Genomic DNA, 16,735 nt, shown 5'->3' on the forward strand with positions numbered 1-16,735 from the left:
AGGTGAGAGTCCTAACGGCGGAAGCGACTCTCCAGTGTAAAACCTGAACTCGCAGCCGTACTTAAACAGCAGTGCGAGATAGATGCACCAAGTGCAGGCACGCAGATCGCCAAGGTCGAGCTCCCGGTAGGAGAGGTGAACAAGGTGACTGCAGTCGGCAGGATCAAGGTAGGATGGTCAGTTTGTCCGCTCAGCATATACGAGCCGCAAGGGGTGTGTTTAAAGTGTGTAAAGGGCTGGCCTTAATGTCTAGACACGTGGGAAGGTCGAACCAACCGACGTTAATGCAGGTTACACACTAAATCTAAACCTGAACCATTGTGAAGCCGCACAACAATTGCTGTGGCAGTCAGTCTCGGAGTCAAGTACAGACGTCGCATTACTATCGGGCCCATACCGCATCCCTCTCGATTGTTACGCTCCTCCCAGGTGGCCGATAGCCCAGTTCTCGTCTTTGCTGGATTTTCTCTCAAGCGCACTAGTGGGATTGAGTCTCGTGGTCATCGGTGGAGACATCCATGCCTGGGCGATTGAGTGGGGTAGCCGCTTGACTAACGTAAGAGGCTGGGCTCTACTCGAAGCTATGGCTAGACTGAACATGGATGTCGCAAACGTAGGTGACAATAAAGACCTACAGAGTCCATCATTGATGTGACCTTCTGGAGCCCGGGTCTAAACCCTGGTTCGGACTGGTGGGTTTCCGATGAATATACGCACAGTGACCATCTGTTTTTTCGATACAGAGTGGAACATGGAAGAAGACAGCCACAGCCGAAGGTCATCGACCTCCATCGGGGATAGCTAACCTCGCGCTTTGATAAGCCGGCATTTATGGAATGATTGCTTCTGGAAGGTAACACCGACGATCTATCCAGCAATGATCTAGTTGGAATCCTAAGCCGTGCATGTCAAGCCGCAATGGCTAGCCGATCCTTACTTAGAAATGGACGCAAACCGGTGTACTGGTGGTGTCCAATCGCAGAACTCCGCGCATCCTGCCTAAAAGCTAGAAGGAAGATCCAAAAAGCTCGCACCGATGAGGGAAGAATGGAGCGAAGTGAGCCTACAGGGCGGCTAAACTGGCACTGAACAAAGCGATTAAGGCGCGTAAGCGGGCGTGCTTCGAAAATCTCTGCCAGCCAGCCAACACGACTCCTAGGGGTGATGCGTACAGAGTAGTTATGACCGAAACGTAGGTCGCGTCAGCAACCCCAGAACGTTCCCCCGAGATGCTGCAGAAGATCGTGGATACGTTGTTCCCGCGTCACGATACAAGACCATGGGCCCCCGTCCACTATGGCCAAGCCGGCCATAGCGAGGTCGCTCTGGTAACGAAAGGCGAGCTCATCGTCATAGCAAAGTCGCTTAAGTTGAACAAGACTTTGGGTGGAAAAGGCAAAGATTGGTTCTACTGCCGAAACCCGGGAAGGCACCTGGCGACCCGTCAGCACAGACCTATCTGCCTTCTGGACACCGCCGGGAAACTGTTGCAAGGGATCATTCTGTCGAGGCTGATGGTCTATACCGAGAAACCCGATGACTTTGGCCTCTCGGATAACCAGTTCGGCTTCCGGAAGGGTCGATCGACGGTGGACGCTATTTAGGACTGTAACCAAAACGGCTGAGATAGCGCTCCAAAAGAAGCGAACAGGAATCCGCTATTGCGCGGTCGTCACGCTGGACGTAAAGAACACGTTCAACAGCGTCAGCTGGGCCGCTGTCGAGTGCGCCATACACCACCTAGGAGTCCCGGTTAGCTTATGCCGGATACTGGAGAGTTGCTTCCAAAACAGGGTGCTAATCTATGACACAGAGGAAGGCGAGAGGAGCTACAACATCACTGTGGGGGTACATTCAGGGGTTCATCTTGGGCTTGGTACAATGGAACGCAGCGTATGATGGCCTAGTGAGGCTCACACTTCCACCGGGCGTAAAGCTATTCGGCTTTGCCGATGATATGTTACAAGTTTTATTTTTATGTCACGTGTTCTATTTTAACCTGCTATAATATTTTCCTAAGTGAAATGCACATTTGTAGTGCTCTGAAGTAATAGAGCATCTTGAGATATCTTCTGTCTCTTATTGATAGCCTACATTTAGGTCATTTCGGGCACTGATATTAACTAGAAGACTTCCCTAACAGAGACATCAAAGTGTAGACTTCTCACATTTAAATCTGATTCAGAAGGCTCCCCTTAGGATTAGAAATTCCTAGACAAAACTCAAGCTATGAAAGCAACTAATGTTGCTAACAGAAGGCAACCTGCCAGAACAAACACGATCACAGGATTGACTGATGGACCAATAACAATTTATGAAACCTCGTCATCCTGTCATTGGAAATTGTTATCCATTAGGGTAACAGGACGAAATTCATTTTTTGTGTTGTGTTTGTCCAAGTGTGATGTCCTATTTTATTACTCATTTGTAATGTGCCTCTATAATGCCATATTTTAATGTGCATTTGTAGTGCTTCATTATTTTTCGTAATAGAAATTACCCTCGTGATATACGACGAATCGGTTTTAGCCCACTGTACTGTGGTTGTACGCTTGGAAGTCGTTTTGGAAAACTAATATTGCCTTTTTGATAAACCTGAAATTACAATCTTCCGCCATAATGACCAGGTGCATCGTGAAGAAAGTAATAGTCTACAACTGAATCGCGATCAAAAAGGTATGAGTATCCTTGGATTATTGATATTATGATTTCGGTTGGAAACCAAAAAACTTTTTAAGAAAAATATTTTTGCTTATTTTGGGTTGTTTACAACATACGTCGGAAGTGACGTATATGATAGTGCATCATTAAACGCACACAGCGCACTACACCCGGTACTGAAAAAAAGTGTCGCTAGTCGAAAAGTGTCGCTAGTCAAAACGTCGCTATTCGGTTTGGTGCTGGCGCCATAATATGTAGAAAAGCTTCTAAAGTTTTGTTCAACCACCATAATTATTTTTCCCAGTTCCAATATCCGCTCTATATAGTATATACCTTTGCCGTAAGCTATAGTAAGTCTTATTGCATGCTTAAGTGATCACTTGTGATGCGAAAAGCCTGTGCTTAATATTACGGAAAATTTCACACACCATCTCCCTATTCATTGAAACGAAAACAGTTTTCTGTTTAGTTTGGCAGACGTGTGCTGTTGGTGGCCTCCAAACGTGACTTCCACTGTGCACACCCACACCATCCCCAATATTTCTATAGCAACACCCTGCAAAACTATAAACTTACCACCGTCTTCGTCCGGACGCCGTTACTCATGCGTTCAAAAATAAACCCCAAATGTGCGCGCCATGTGCCAAATGGGCTGGAAAGCGTGTGAGAGAGTGCTGTTTGGACGATGATGATTTCAAAATGTCAGCCGGACCGACCGGACTTTGTATGTCATCATCATGACACCACCGGTCTGGTGCTGCGTGGGAGATTTTCTTTCTCGATGAACACTGACACGGCTCTTAATTGACGACGCTCGTTTTCATTTCCACTGTCATTGCTCGTTCTCTATTTCAGTATAAGAAGTTATTTTTGTAAAAATAATTAATTTCAAAACTGTTCATACTTTGCTCAATACAAAAATTCCATTCTCCGCTTAATAATACGTATAGGTACAAAATACATAGTTCAAATACAAATCTTCCGTTCATGCTTAGATTTCCATTGATCCGTATACACTTAATCGGTAGTAGGGTAAGTGAACTAGTTATCGACATGGTGAATATATTTGGCATGTTGCAAATGTTAAAATTTTGAATTAGTTTGAGGTTTCTATCATTCAAATTTCTAATCAATCTATCGAGTAACTATCAAGTATAGCTAAACAGAGGTCAACCATGTCGATATCTACTTCACTTACTCCATTGAACGCAAATAGAAAATGGTTTATCAAGGCGGGTTTCTTCTTCATTTCTCTCGGATCACCTATTTGCGCCTCTCGGTAAAGTAATAAATTAACCAGATCTTTTCCCCCAAACGAAACCTATATAAATACACAGTTGCGCTGCCCGTTTGTAAACGATATCAAAACATCCAGTCCGTCCGGGAAGTTACTTTCCGATGATGATTTTACGACCGGCGCCCATGTTCTGGCCGGCCTGGGTGGCACCCTTGTTGGTGCCGGCTTGCAGTCCGATGATGGTCTGCCCGGCGGCGAGCTGTTCCTCGGTGAAGTTACGCTTGCACTCGTCGGCGGGTTTCGGGCCCAGGTATGGTCCGGGGAATTCCGGGTGTTTGTAGCACTGTGTGATCGAAGAGAAGAAAGAAAGGGTAAAGGATTCATTAGTAATAGTTTATGAATGTGAACAAGACAAAACAATTGAATGGCCAAGTTGAAACAACATGGCTTACAAAACATAAGAAATTGCGATACGTAAAAATAGACAATCAACTGAAATGAAAAAATGGCGAAAATAATCATTCTGTTTTGTAGTTATTTGAACCCACGTATCCCTATTTCGTTATGAACTGGGTGCGTTAACCAACTTCGCTATAGTACAGGAAACGATTCTGCTGAGACTCTTCCGAAATTCTTCCAAGAATTTTCTCGAGATTCTTCCAAGAATTCATCCCTTGGATTCTTCCAGGAACTCATAACAGGATTCCCTCAAGAGCTCTTATTGGAATTTCTTCAGAAACTCTTTAAGGGATAATTTTGAACATTCCTTCCACGATTGATTTCCATAGGAATTGCTTCCGGAATTCATAAAGGAGCTCCGGAAATCCTACAAAAAATATTCTCGAGGTTTTTGGGAGGAATTCCTGCATAAATTCTTTCTGAGATTCCTCCAGTAGTCCTTTCAATGATTCAAATAAGAGCTCCTTCTGAGTTTGTCCAGGAGTTTCTTCAATGATTCTTCAAGAAGTTTCTTCCCCTGAGATTCCTACAGTTGTTCCTACTAGGATTCCTTCCGGAGTTCCTTCTAGGATTTTTCCATAATTTGTTTTTTTTAGTTTCACCAAGAGTTCTATCAGGGTATCCAATATAAGTTTTTTCTGTTATTCCTCTCGAAGTTCTATCGGGGACTTCTTCCTTCTTCTGCTGAAATTTCTTGAGGAGCTTTTTCTGGGATTTATCAAGAATTTTATTTTAAATGTCCTCCTACGAAGTTATGTCTGGAAGTATCCCGGAATTTCTGGTTGAGTTCCAGGAAGAATTTCTAGGGATGAGCCGAGGGCTGAAAATCTCGATAATAAAGAAAAATAATAATAATAATAATAGAATTTCTAGGGGAATCTCCAAATATTTTTTTTTGAGAAATCCCGGATCATATTCTTGAAGGAATTTCGGAACAACTTGCTGGAGAAAATCTGGAACTCCCAGAAATTTTGAAAGGAATCTCTGAAAATGTTTCTGGATGGAACCTTTTTGGGAATTTCAGAATAAACTCCTGGAAGATTTCCAGTAATAGTTTCTCGAGGAATCCCAGAAAGAACTCCTTTAGAAACCCCAGGATTAATTCTTGGAGAAGCCTCGGAACCGATTCCTGGAATGACCTAGGAAGAAATTCTTGGAAAAATCTTGGAGCTCCTGGAAAAATCCCAGAAGCAATTTCTGGAGAAATCCCGGCTCCCTTCAGGATTTTTTCTTGAGATTTCCCCAGACATTTTTTTTTCCTGTGATTCCTCCAAGAGTTATCTCCGGGATCCCTGTAGGAACTCCTTCCGTGATTTCTCTTGAGATTCTTTCTGGAATTTCTCCAATAATTTCTTCCATAGTTGCTCCAGCAGTTCCAAAATTCCTCCCGGAATTCGTCTCAAGATACCTCCAGCATTTATTTCAAGGATTCTTTGAAGATTTTTTCTTGATATCTTCAGAAGTTCCTCCAAAGATTTTTCATGGGATTGCTCTAGGAGTTCCTGCTGAGACTCTTCCAGAGGTTTATGCAGATTTCCTTCAGAGGTTTCCTCTGGGATTATTCAAAAAATTTCTTCTGAGACTCCTAAAGAGGTTTCGTCTTGGATTCCTTCAGAAACTCTTTCCGGGATTCCTCCAAGAATTTATTTTGGGATTCCTTCAAGAAAGTTCTTCCGTGTGTTTTCTCTAGCAATCCATTTACAGAATATCGTCCAAAAGTTCTTTCTCAGTCTCCTCTGGGAGCTCTTTCTGAAAATCTTCTTGGGGGTTGGGTCTCTGTGATTCTTCCAGGAGTTAAAGAAATCTTCTTAGAATCTTATAGGGATTTCTTCTGGAATTCCTCCAAGCGATCTTTCTGAAATTCCTCCAGGAACTCGGTATGGGATTCTTTGAGAGATTGCTTCTAGTATTTCTGCTGAAAATCCGGAAATCCTCCAGGAACTATTCTTGAGCTTCTTGGAAGCATCTGCATGAGTTCCTTCTGAAATATCTGCAGAAGTTTGTTCAAGGTTTCCATTGAGAGTTTCTCTTGGGCTTTTTAAGATGCTCCTTCTAGGATTTCCCAACGATTCCTACAAAAGTTCCTTTTAGGATTCCTCCGGGAGATCCTTCTGGGATAGCTTCTGTATTGTTTTTCCGAGATTGGCCATGAGTTCCATCCTGGTTTTCTAGATAAGTTCTTTCTGAATTCCTCAAGAAGTTTATTCGGGAGCTCCTTTCTTCTTCTCCTGAAATTCCTTGATGAGCTCTTTCTGGGATTTTCCCAGCTCCTTCTAGGACTCCTTCACGGAAAAGCATTCCTGAAGGCTATCGCTAGGGGAATCTGGAAAAATATTTTTGGAGGAATCTTAGCAGCAATTCCCGTGGCAATATCAAAACAAATTCTTGGAGTAATCTCGGATGAATTGCTGGAGAAATTTTGGAATTCCCAGAAGAATCTCAGAAGGTGTTGTTGGAGAAATTTTGAAACGAATCTCAGAAAAATCCCTGAAGTAGTTCCTGGAGGAATCCTGGATGGATCCTGTTTTAGGGATCTCAGAAGAAACTCCTGAAAGATCGCCAGAAAAAGCTCCCAGGGGAAACCTAGTAAGAACTTCTGGAAGAATCCCAGGATGAACTCCTGGAAGAACCCCGGAACCAATTCCTGGAATAATCTAGGAAGAAATTTCTGGAAAAAACAATCCGGAGCTCCCGGAGGAGTCTCAGTAGCAATTCCTGGAAAAATCTCAGATGAAAGCTTTTCAGGAATCTGAGAAGAAGCTCATGAAAGCAATCAAGAGTGAACTTCTAAAAGAATCCTAAATAAATGTAGTGAACCCGTAAAATCTATTTACGTTATAGAACTTTTGCTGTTATTTCAAAGTTTCTGTTGACGAAATTCACTTCGTTTCTGATGAAAAGTCACAGGGGAAATTTGTGAATTTTTTTATTATTTTTTAGAGAAATTGCGAGACTGCATAATTCATGGAAGTTGAAGATATTTTGAGGAAGAAATCTGCAGGAGCTCTTCCCCAAGTAACTTTTATCAGTCAAATCGGCTAGAAGAGGCTTTTAGAACCATCATAAATCCAAAATAAAAGGTATAAGGTTTTAAGATAATAAAATAATAAAAGGTATAAGGTTTTAAGACGGCTCTAAAATTCTCTACAAAACTAAGCGGTAATCAAAATGTTACTTTTGTTGCAAAAACATCTAAAGAGTTTCTTGAAAGGCTTCATGGAATAATTTCATAAAAAATTTTGCCGATTTCTTGAATAAATACTAGGGAGAACTCCTGCAGGAATCGCTGAAATAATTTTAGAAATACAAATCTTCTGAAGAAATCGGCGAAATAATCTTTGGAAGAAATTCCAAAAGTCGGTACAAGATGCTACAAGCAGATGAAAAGTCCTTATAAATAATTCAACTATCAACGTGAATGACTGATAGAAACGTTATAAACATTTATTTGATATATTAAATTTGGGGAACCCTCAAGGAAATGAAAGCAAAATGTCTTTCCGGCAAAGAGTTCTAAGTCCATAATGAACTTCCAAAGAATTACGAGGAAACTCTTGCAAGGGGTTTGTCAAATATGAATAAAAAAAAATCTAAAAATCCATCAAGAATATCTCCAATACTATAAAACGGCGTCGAAATAATCTCCGGGTAAAAATTGATAAAACGTTTTTCTGTGAGATTTAGATAAAACATACATTAAATAGTACCTGTACAAATATTATGCTGTTGGAATAAGATACAATACGATATTGGTAAGGAAACTTTGCAAGTACACTTAAGAGGTATCGATAATGCCATTCCTCTTCGGATACTTCATTACAAATCCCAAGTAAAATGTTTTAGTCAAATAGACTAGAAGAGGTTCTTGGAGCCATCATAACAACTAAAATAAAATGTATAAGGTTTTAGGAGGTTCTCAAAACCTCTACAAGACTAACTTGTCATCAAAATGTTGTTTTGGGTTTTCAAAGGGAATCTGGCTAGTATTTCCGAAAATTTTAGTAGATATTTTTCAACTGTGAGAATTCTGTAGATAATTATTTTGAGACTTTATTTGAGGAATTCCTGCGGTATGTTCTCGCTCAAACTTTTTTTTTTGAAAAACTCATCAGCAATTCGTTCAGAAATCTCTCAGGCAAATATTCTGGAGACTAGGTTGTTATTTTGGGAATTTCTTCAATAATTTCTTAAGAAATTTCTTCGGCAAGTTTAATACAGATTTCCTTCGGGAATTTCTTTGAAAAAAAAAATCTTCGGCAATTCTTTCAGAACTATTTCAGTTCTTCCGGATATTCCTTTAGAATTTGCTTGAAAATCCCTTCGGCAATTCCTTTTGGAGTCATTTCTTAAATTACTACTGAAATTCGTTTGATGATTGTCCAAATGTCCAACAATGATGATTGCACCAACAATTCCTTTAAGAATTTCCCTGACATGGTCTCGAGAGTTTTTTTTAGGAAACTCTTCAAACAATTATTTTTCTTTTCAAAACTTCTTCTTCGGAATATTCTTTGAAAATTCCTTCGAAAATTTCTTTGTGAATACTTGCGGAAATTTTGATGAAAATTTCGTCGGCAACTGCTTTGGATTATATTTTGGGATTGAATTCGGTCAATTTCTTTGAAGAGCTTTTATAATTTCTTTAGAAATTATTTTGGCAATTCTTATAGGAATATCTCTGGCATCTCCTTTTGAAACTCCTTTTTCTTTGAGAATCCCTTCAAGATTTCTTTTGTCAATTGATTCGGCAGTTTCATTTTAAAATTTCTTCCGTTATTCTTGAACAAATTACATTTTTTTTTGTAAATTCCTTAAGCAAGCCTAATTGACATTTTTAGAATGTTCAAAGGAATTGTCTGCGAATTTCCAAAGAAATGACCAAAGGAATTTACGAAGAAACAGCCGAAAAAAGTCCCAAAATAATAAACCGAAAGAATAGTGATATGAAATCCTAAAATGATTGCCCAAATTAATGAACTAAGAAAATGCCGAAAAAGCTTCCGTTGAAATATTTGAAGAAAATTTGAAAGGAATTACTGGAGGGTTTTCAGAACAAATTGCCAAAGGAATTCACAAAGAAACTATTGAACACCGAGATAGTTCACAAAGGGATCACTGAGGAAATTATCGATAAAGTAGCCAAAGAAACTTCCAAAGAAATTTCCTAATAATATGTCCCTTTCCAGAGATGGGAGGAGTATCAAATTATGCTAAGAACCTTCCCGGGCCTCAAAAACTTATGCATACAAAATTTCACGCAGTTCGGTCCTGTAGTTTTCGAATCCATAAGGGTCAGTCAGACAGACAGAAATTCATTTTTGTACATATAGCTTTCGGGTTATAGTTGTTGTTTTTTTTTTATTTTCAAAATAGATCCAACAAAAACTGAAGACTCTGTCTACAGAACTGCATGAACCCAATGCAAATTTAAAATACACATCATTTTGAGCTCAAATTATAAGTAACTTTTTATGTTGTCACAAATATCATTCCGACAGAGACAATCGTGAAAGAATTACACCGATATATCGCGATAGTGTGAAGAGAAACAAGGGTAGAGCTTGTAGACCTTGAAGGTCTTAACTCCAGAATAGTTCGGATGACCTAGATTACCAAGTGAGTGTTTGAGAAATATCATAGTTGCACTCCGAGGCTATAAGACTAGCGTAGATCATATTTCGCGAGCAACACAAATGTGCTTAGAAATACAGATATTGCGACCAATACTCTGAAATTCATTGGACTCCATTGATATGCTAGAGGACACCCAAAAAGCAACAAAAAAAAACAAATACTCGTGTCACTAAGTGGTACTATAGAGACTGTCGGGAAAGAATTACAACGATAGAGTAAAAGGAAACAAAAGAAGTGCCTGTAGCTCTAATTCCAGAATAGTTTGGATAGCCTTAAATATTCCGTAAATGTACCAAAAGCATCATCAGGCTTTATTAGTAGCATTGACATCACTCCACAAACATTGGTTACACTTAAAATAGGATACAGTATGTAGGTATTGTAACTCAACCTTCTAAGTGTATTGGAGGTCATTTGTATTTTATCGAAGACGGCTAATAACAAGACAGACAGCTCTCACCCTATCGCAGGCGACAAGGTTGAAACGCCCTCAACGATTCACAGGAACATTAAATATGATTGTGTACGTGTACATGCAAATACGTACACGGAAGCTGTAGCATCTCACGCACACTTATTCATAATGTTGTTCCCGGGAGTCGTTCGCGGCGCTAGTGTGCTTGAAGTTCTCAGAGTATATGAAGGAAGAGGGTAGATGTCTGTCTTGTTATTAGTCGTCTTCGATTTTATGGAATGTCCTACTAGCACAGTATCGAGTAGCTCGTAATATTGCGAGGCTTATGGACATCAACGTGCATAAGTTTCTTGGACATAATGAACAGAAATTATGGTAGATCCTTTAGCGCTTAAAACTATCAATTTGGATGATCTAGATTTTCCGCTAGAGAAGTTTCTAGCGGTGCTTAGAGGCTTTTTGGATAGCGTAGACTATGTTTCACGACCATTTATCGTGTATTAAATTTGGTTTAGTACGCTGGAATCTTGGGAGTACTTTGAAGGTCTTAGAAGAGTTCTGGAATGAAAACTTCAACAGGTAATTGGGGGTAGTGGGGATTTTTTTTATTACCGTACGGGTTTGGGCCGAAGGGTCTCAGATTTTCATGAAAATTTTTCCACAGGCTGGGCTCATGGATATATGAACAATTCATTAAATAATATTTATTTTTATTAAAGAGTTTTTCAGCCGGGGGCTGGTTCATCTCTTATATGAACAAAAAAAACTTTGTTTCTACGATGCTTTGTTCTTGAGTTATTATTTTTCAAAGTAAATAGTGTCAAGGGAAAATAAAAAAAATCCACCTGAGTTTTCCGGGAAAATAGGCGACCCTGTATTCTTTGAAAAATAATAAATAATAACTCAAGAGCGAAGCATCGTAGAAACAAAGTTTTTTTATTACAAAATGAAAGAAAATTTTCTCAGTAATCCAAAAAAAAAAAATATGAACTGGAAAAAATTTTCCACAAAATTTTCCACAGTTGAGAAAATTCGTAAAGAAAAACCGGAAAAACTATGATGGAAAATTTCCGAAAAAATATTTTTGAGAGAGTTATTTTATAAGCTTTAATCGCTGAAATTTTTGGAATGCACTTTTTTTCGTTTTTGAGTTGTGGCCAATTTTGTTGAAAAATGTCCAAATGTGCCATAAAAGCCTTTTCTTCGAAAAATCGTAACTCAAGAACGAAGCATCGTAGAAAGAAAGTTTTTTTTTTAATGAAAACGAGAGCAAATTTTCTCAGGAATTCAAAAAAAATATGAAGTGGAAAAAGATTTTTACAAAATTTTTTACCGTTGAGAAAATTCATAAAAGAAAAACCGGAAAAACTATGTCCGAACTCGTGCAAAAAATTTCAAAAAAACATTTTTGAGACGGTAATTTTATAAGCTTCTATCGCTGCAATTTTTGGAATGCACTTAATTTTCGTTCCTGAGTAATGGGAAATTTAGTAAAAAATGACCATATAATATAGGCTTACATGGTCATTTTCACAAAATTGGCCATAACTCAGTAACGAAAAAAAAGTACATTCCAAAAATTTCAGCGATCAAAGCTTTTAAAATTACCTTCTCAAAAATATTTTTTTGAAAATTTTCCCCGAGTTCGGACATAGTTTTTCCGGCTTTTCCTTATGAATTTTCTCGAAGGTGAAAAACTTTGTAGAAATCTTTTTCCACTTCATATTTTTTTTTGAATTTAAGAAAATTTGCTTTCATTTTTATTAAAAAACTTTGTTTCTACGATGCTTCGTTCTTGAGTTACGATTTTTCAAAGAAAAGGCTTTTATGGCACATTTGGACATTTTTCAACAAAATAGGCCATAACTCCAAATCGAAAAAAAAGTGCATTCCAAAAATTTCATCTATTGAAGCTTATAAACTAACCTTCTTAAAAATATTTTTTTGAAAATTTTCCATGAGTTCGGGCATAGTTTTTCCGGTTTTTTTTACAAATTTTCTCAACTGTGGAAAATTTTTTCCAGTTCATTTTTTTTTGGATTACTGAGAAAATTTGCTTTCATTTTCTTAAAAAAAACTTTGTTTCTACGATGCTCCGCTCTTGAGTTATAATTTTTCAAAATAAGTAGTGTCAAGGGAAAACAAAAATAAAATCCACCTGAGTTTTCCGGGAAAATAGGCGACCCTGAATTTTTCACATTTTTTTTGTTCATATATCCATGAGCCCTGCCTGTGGAAAAAGTTTCATGAAAATCTGAGACCCTTCGGCCCAATTTGTACGATAATAAAAAAATGCCCTGGTGATACATTCCTTGTCGAGGATCAATGAAAGCTGTTTATGATTGGCAAAACAAGGAAATTTGAACAAATACTGAGTACAGGAGACGTTTGGTCGTTGTAAACGGCTTAACTGCAATGCTTTTTAACTGCATATCCAGTAAGTGCAACAATTTTATAGTTATCGCACCGCCGTCTGTCAAAATGGTGCGTTATGTTAGCCCAAATGATCATTTGCATGAACTTTATCTTCATTTAATATCAAATGATGAGCTGTTGACGTCTTTCATGCGTTGCAGTTGTCGAGTTATGTTCGCTAACTGAAACGAAAACATGTTGCAGTTACGGAACGTCTGAATGGGACAAACATTGTGAAAGCCATCAAAATAATAATTGAGCCCGTAGGAAAACTCTAGCTGACATACTCTGGTAGGTTTAATTTTAGGCATTTTTTTATGCAAAATCAAAAACCATTTGAAATTTTCACGTAGAAGCTATTCTGACATATGTAATGTATGTGAGTTCTGAGTCCTTTGGTAATAACTCAAATTGCAATTTCTAGAAGATAATCTGTAAAAAATATCAGTGTTAGCAGTTTATTAATTTCTAATTGCTAGTATATGCTAGATTGCAATATCATAAAACGATAAAGACATAATACAAACAGTATCATCATCGTCATACTCGTTAAGCTGGCAGAAATAATCATTATTAGAATAAAACGGCATTAAAAATAAATTAAAAATGATAAACATTTCAAAAATTCAGAAAATATTTAGGAATTTCAACTGCCATGCCAAATACAGCGTTGACATACTGATTAAAACTTCCGAAAATTGGATCGCGGTACGATAATAATTTGGATTTTGTGGTAGTGTGGTTAGAGTCACCAAATTTCATGGCATGGGGTTGAGGTTCGATTCTCGGGCGAAGAAACAGCTCGCGAGAAACATTGCTTTCGTGTATCCATTACTCCACAAGAGTAAGAGTGCTCTGATATAAAGCATCTGCGTCCGTAGTCTGCACTGCAATGTCTACAATATACTACGTAATCTACACTTCACTGCTGTTTAGAGACGACTACATTACACGGTTAACATGATTTATGAACGGCCCCTAATCGTTGACTGGTATAGATAAGTCCATTCCACCAGATTGCTGATGCGATTTCACAAGAGCTTTTTTGTGTTACTCACTTTGAATCACCATAAAACAACTTCTACTCACCGCTCGTCCTAGCGCGAAGATCGTACTGGTCACCTGGGCGATATCTTTCTTCTCGTACAGATCCACCGTTTGGAACACGTCCAGATCGGGTACGCCGTACTTTTTGATGGCCTGCTGGAACATGTTGATGTTTTCCATCATTTTGAACTGCGAGCCGGAGGTGTTGATCTTGGGCACCGCGCCGGGGGACAGTTTGTTGATCAGCTGGCACAGAACCAACCCATCCCGGAGGGCATCCTCGTAGAGCACTCCGGCGGGGAACTTTTCTCCGAGCACTTCCTCGATCCAGTACTGGGCTTCCTTGTCCTTCTCCAGGTCACGCTTGCCGGCGATCTGCGAAGGGACACCGATGAGGAGATATTGAACGATCACGTTTTGAAGCTTGGCTCGAGAATGTTCTTCGACCGTCTGTTTTCAATCACCAATTTTGGCACTCGGTTGACACCTACCTTTGCACGAACTTGGCGCTCCAAAGCCATTTTATCTTATTTTGTATGTGTGTTTTTCACGACTTAATCACTTCAAAAATCACTCACAGATTAACAACGGAAACACACGCGATCACAAAACTATTCCCGCTTTCAACTTCGGGGGGCACTTGTTTCTGCTCGGAATCACTGCTCGCTCGGAACTGATGTCCATGGCGTTGAAACGAATTGCTTTTAAACTTTGACTGGGTTCGGTTTCTGCTCCCCAAATCGGGTGCGCGCGCAAGGGAAATTTTGGAGAAAAACATGCGCCAAGGAGGGTGCGCGAAAGAAAATTTTGGCGATCCAAGGGGGTGGTAGAGTCATGCGATGGCGAGTGACCGTTAGATCGACGACGACGACCGGCGTCGCGTCGGTGGTATTGCGTTCGAGGTAAAACACAGTGGTAGTCTTTGTTTTTCCGAAAAGTTCGTCCGGTTGTCCGAGGAAAGCGAGGGTGAAATGATGGAAAATTATGTGGCTGCTATTTAATTTCCGTTTGTGAAGCAGTGTTTGCAAGTATGGCTTATGTGTTATTTAAGAAAACGTAAAAAAGTAAAAAAAAAATAAAACGAATGCATATGCAACTTTTTTGAGTTTTCGTAAATAAATGGTCAACTTTTAAGAACTGGAGACCGATTCACCTGAAATTCAAACATCGTCTAAGATGTTACTTGAGGTTAATTTTTCTTTCTGCAGAAAAGCCCTCATTTAATAACTGTGAAAGTGTTCATCGAACACTAAGCTGAATTTACATGAGTGTAATCAGTTTGTACGTTTCAATTTCACTCTATTTTGCTTATTCTTTGACAGATTACGCGTATTTCGACTACCATTTGTAATTTTCCGCAGTGTCAGTTATGCACTGACAGGAACATCCAGGCAGGGCGCAATTAAAAGTTACAAACTGATTACACTCATGTAAATAAGGTTCTCTGCTTTGAGGGTTCGAAAAGTCAGTACAAGAACTAAGCTGTATTTTTTTTTAATTTTTATTAACGAGATTTTTAACTCGGGACTGGTTTATCTCGGGACCCACGCTGTCCTTCCTTTCCGAAGGAAGAACTCACATTTCGTGAGTTTGTCGAGAGTGGGATTCGATCCCAGGTCTTTGGCATGATAGTCAAGTGTTCCAACCATCACACCAGGTCTAGCTATAAGAATATCACGACTTTTGATTATTGAACGCTTACGGCAAACCCGACGGCCCATCTTCTAGAGTAAGGGGGGGCAAAAGTTCGACCCTAGTTGTAAATTCAACCTATTTAAAAAAATCACAGCTGATAAAAATAAATAAATACCGTGTGGTGATTCTACCATTCAATGTCTTTTCAACTTTGAGTTACACCACTTTTTGTATGTGTGTGTTTTATTCGAACTCTTGCCCCATCACTGGGATTTTTTCCTAGATTCCGTCAGGGATTCCTCCAGGATTCTGTCAAGAGTTCCGAGATTGCATCAGGGATTCTTTCAGGATTCTTTTTGGGATTTTGATTTTTGATTTTTCTCCTTGGCTGCCTTCAGGGATCCCTTTCTTTTTTATAGATTTTACCCAAGTTTTCTATACGGATGCCTCCTGAGATTCATTCAGGGATTGTATCACGGATTCTTGCCTGTCCTATTTAGATTCCTCCCGGGATTCCTTCGGTGGGGTCTCTCTCGAGATTCGTTTAGGGCTTCCATCGGGGATGGTTTCAGAAATTTATCCCGTGATTCCTTCATGGATTCTTCCCGGGTTTCCTTTAGGAATTCCTCCCAATATTCTTCAAATGGTTAGTAACCATTGGTTACGCCAAGGATCATTTCAGAGATTTCGTTAGGGATTCCTCCTGGCGTTTCTTCAGAAACTCTTTCCGTGATTCTTTAGGGGTTCCTTCTAAGTAGGATTCATCCTAAGATTTTGTCAGGGATTCCTTCTGATATTCGTCCAGAAATTCCTCCAGGGATTTTTTCTGGAGATCCAACTCTAATTACTATTGATATTCGGGGATCTCCAGTTTGTGGATAAGGCTGAGGATCCGGAGACGGCGGATTCGGTTCCCGTTCCGTTCGGGAAAATTTTCTCGGCTTCCTGGGCATAGTGAACCGTTGTACTTGCCAAACAATGTACAAATTCATGCAATGGTAGGCAAAGAAAGCCCTTCAATTAATAACTGAGGAAGTACTCTAAGAACACTAAATTGAAGAGTGGCAGGCCAAGTTCCAATGTGAACGTCGAACCATAAAGAAGATGAAGAACCTGACTCTCAAGAGTCACTTTATGACAGTTTATTTATTTTTGTCTACTTTACCCTGAAGGGGCATTCGTCTCTAACATATATTAATCTGATAGCTGATCCTGATGATGTCCATTGAATA

The 16,735-nt window shown here is 39.3% G+C and overlaps 1 protein-coding gene across 1 annotated transcript; it reads right to left on the reverse strand.

Annotated features, from left to right (window-relative positions):
• Positions 1-3,461: 3,461 nt before the first annotated feature.
• LOC115267914 (muscle-specific protein 20) lies at positions 3,462-14,543 on the reverse strand. Its single transcript, XM_029875568.2, has 3 exons — positions 14,360-14,543; positions 13,911-14,243; positions 3,462-4,241 (listed from the first exon to the last, which is right to left on the reverse strand). Exons 1-3 carry the CDS (start codon positions 14,387-14,389, stop codon positions 4,050-4,052), a joined length of 555 nt encoding a protein of 184 aa, XP_029731428.1. The 5' UTR covers positions 14,390-14,543; the 3' UTR covers positions 3,462-4,049.
• Between the last annotated feature and the right edge of the window lie 2,192 nt (positions 14,544-16,735).

This window comes from Aedes albopictus, chromosome 3 (assembly GCF_035046485.1).
Source record: "Aedes albopictus strain Foshan chromosome 3, AalbF5, whole genome shotgun sequence".
Classification (NCBI taxonomy): domain Eukaryota; kingdom Metazoa; phylum Arthropoda; class Insecta; order Diptera; family Culicidae; genus Aedes; species Aedes albopictus.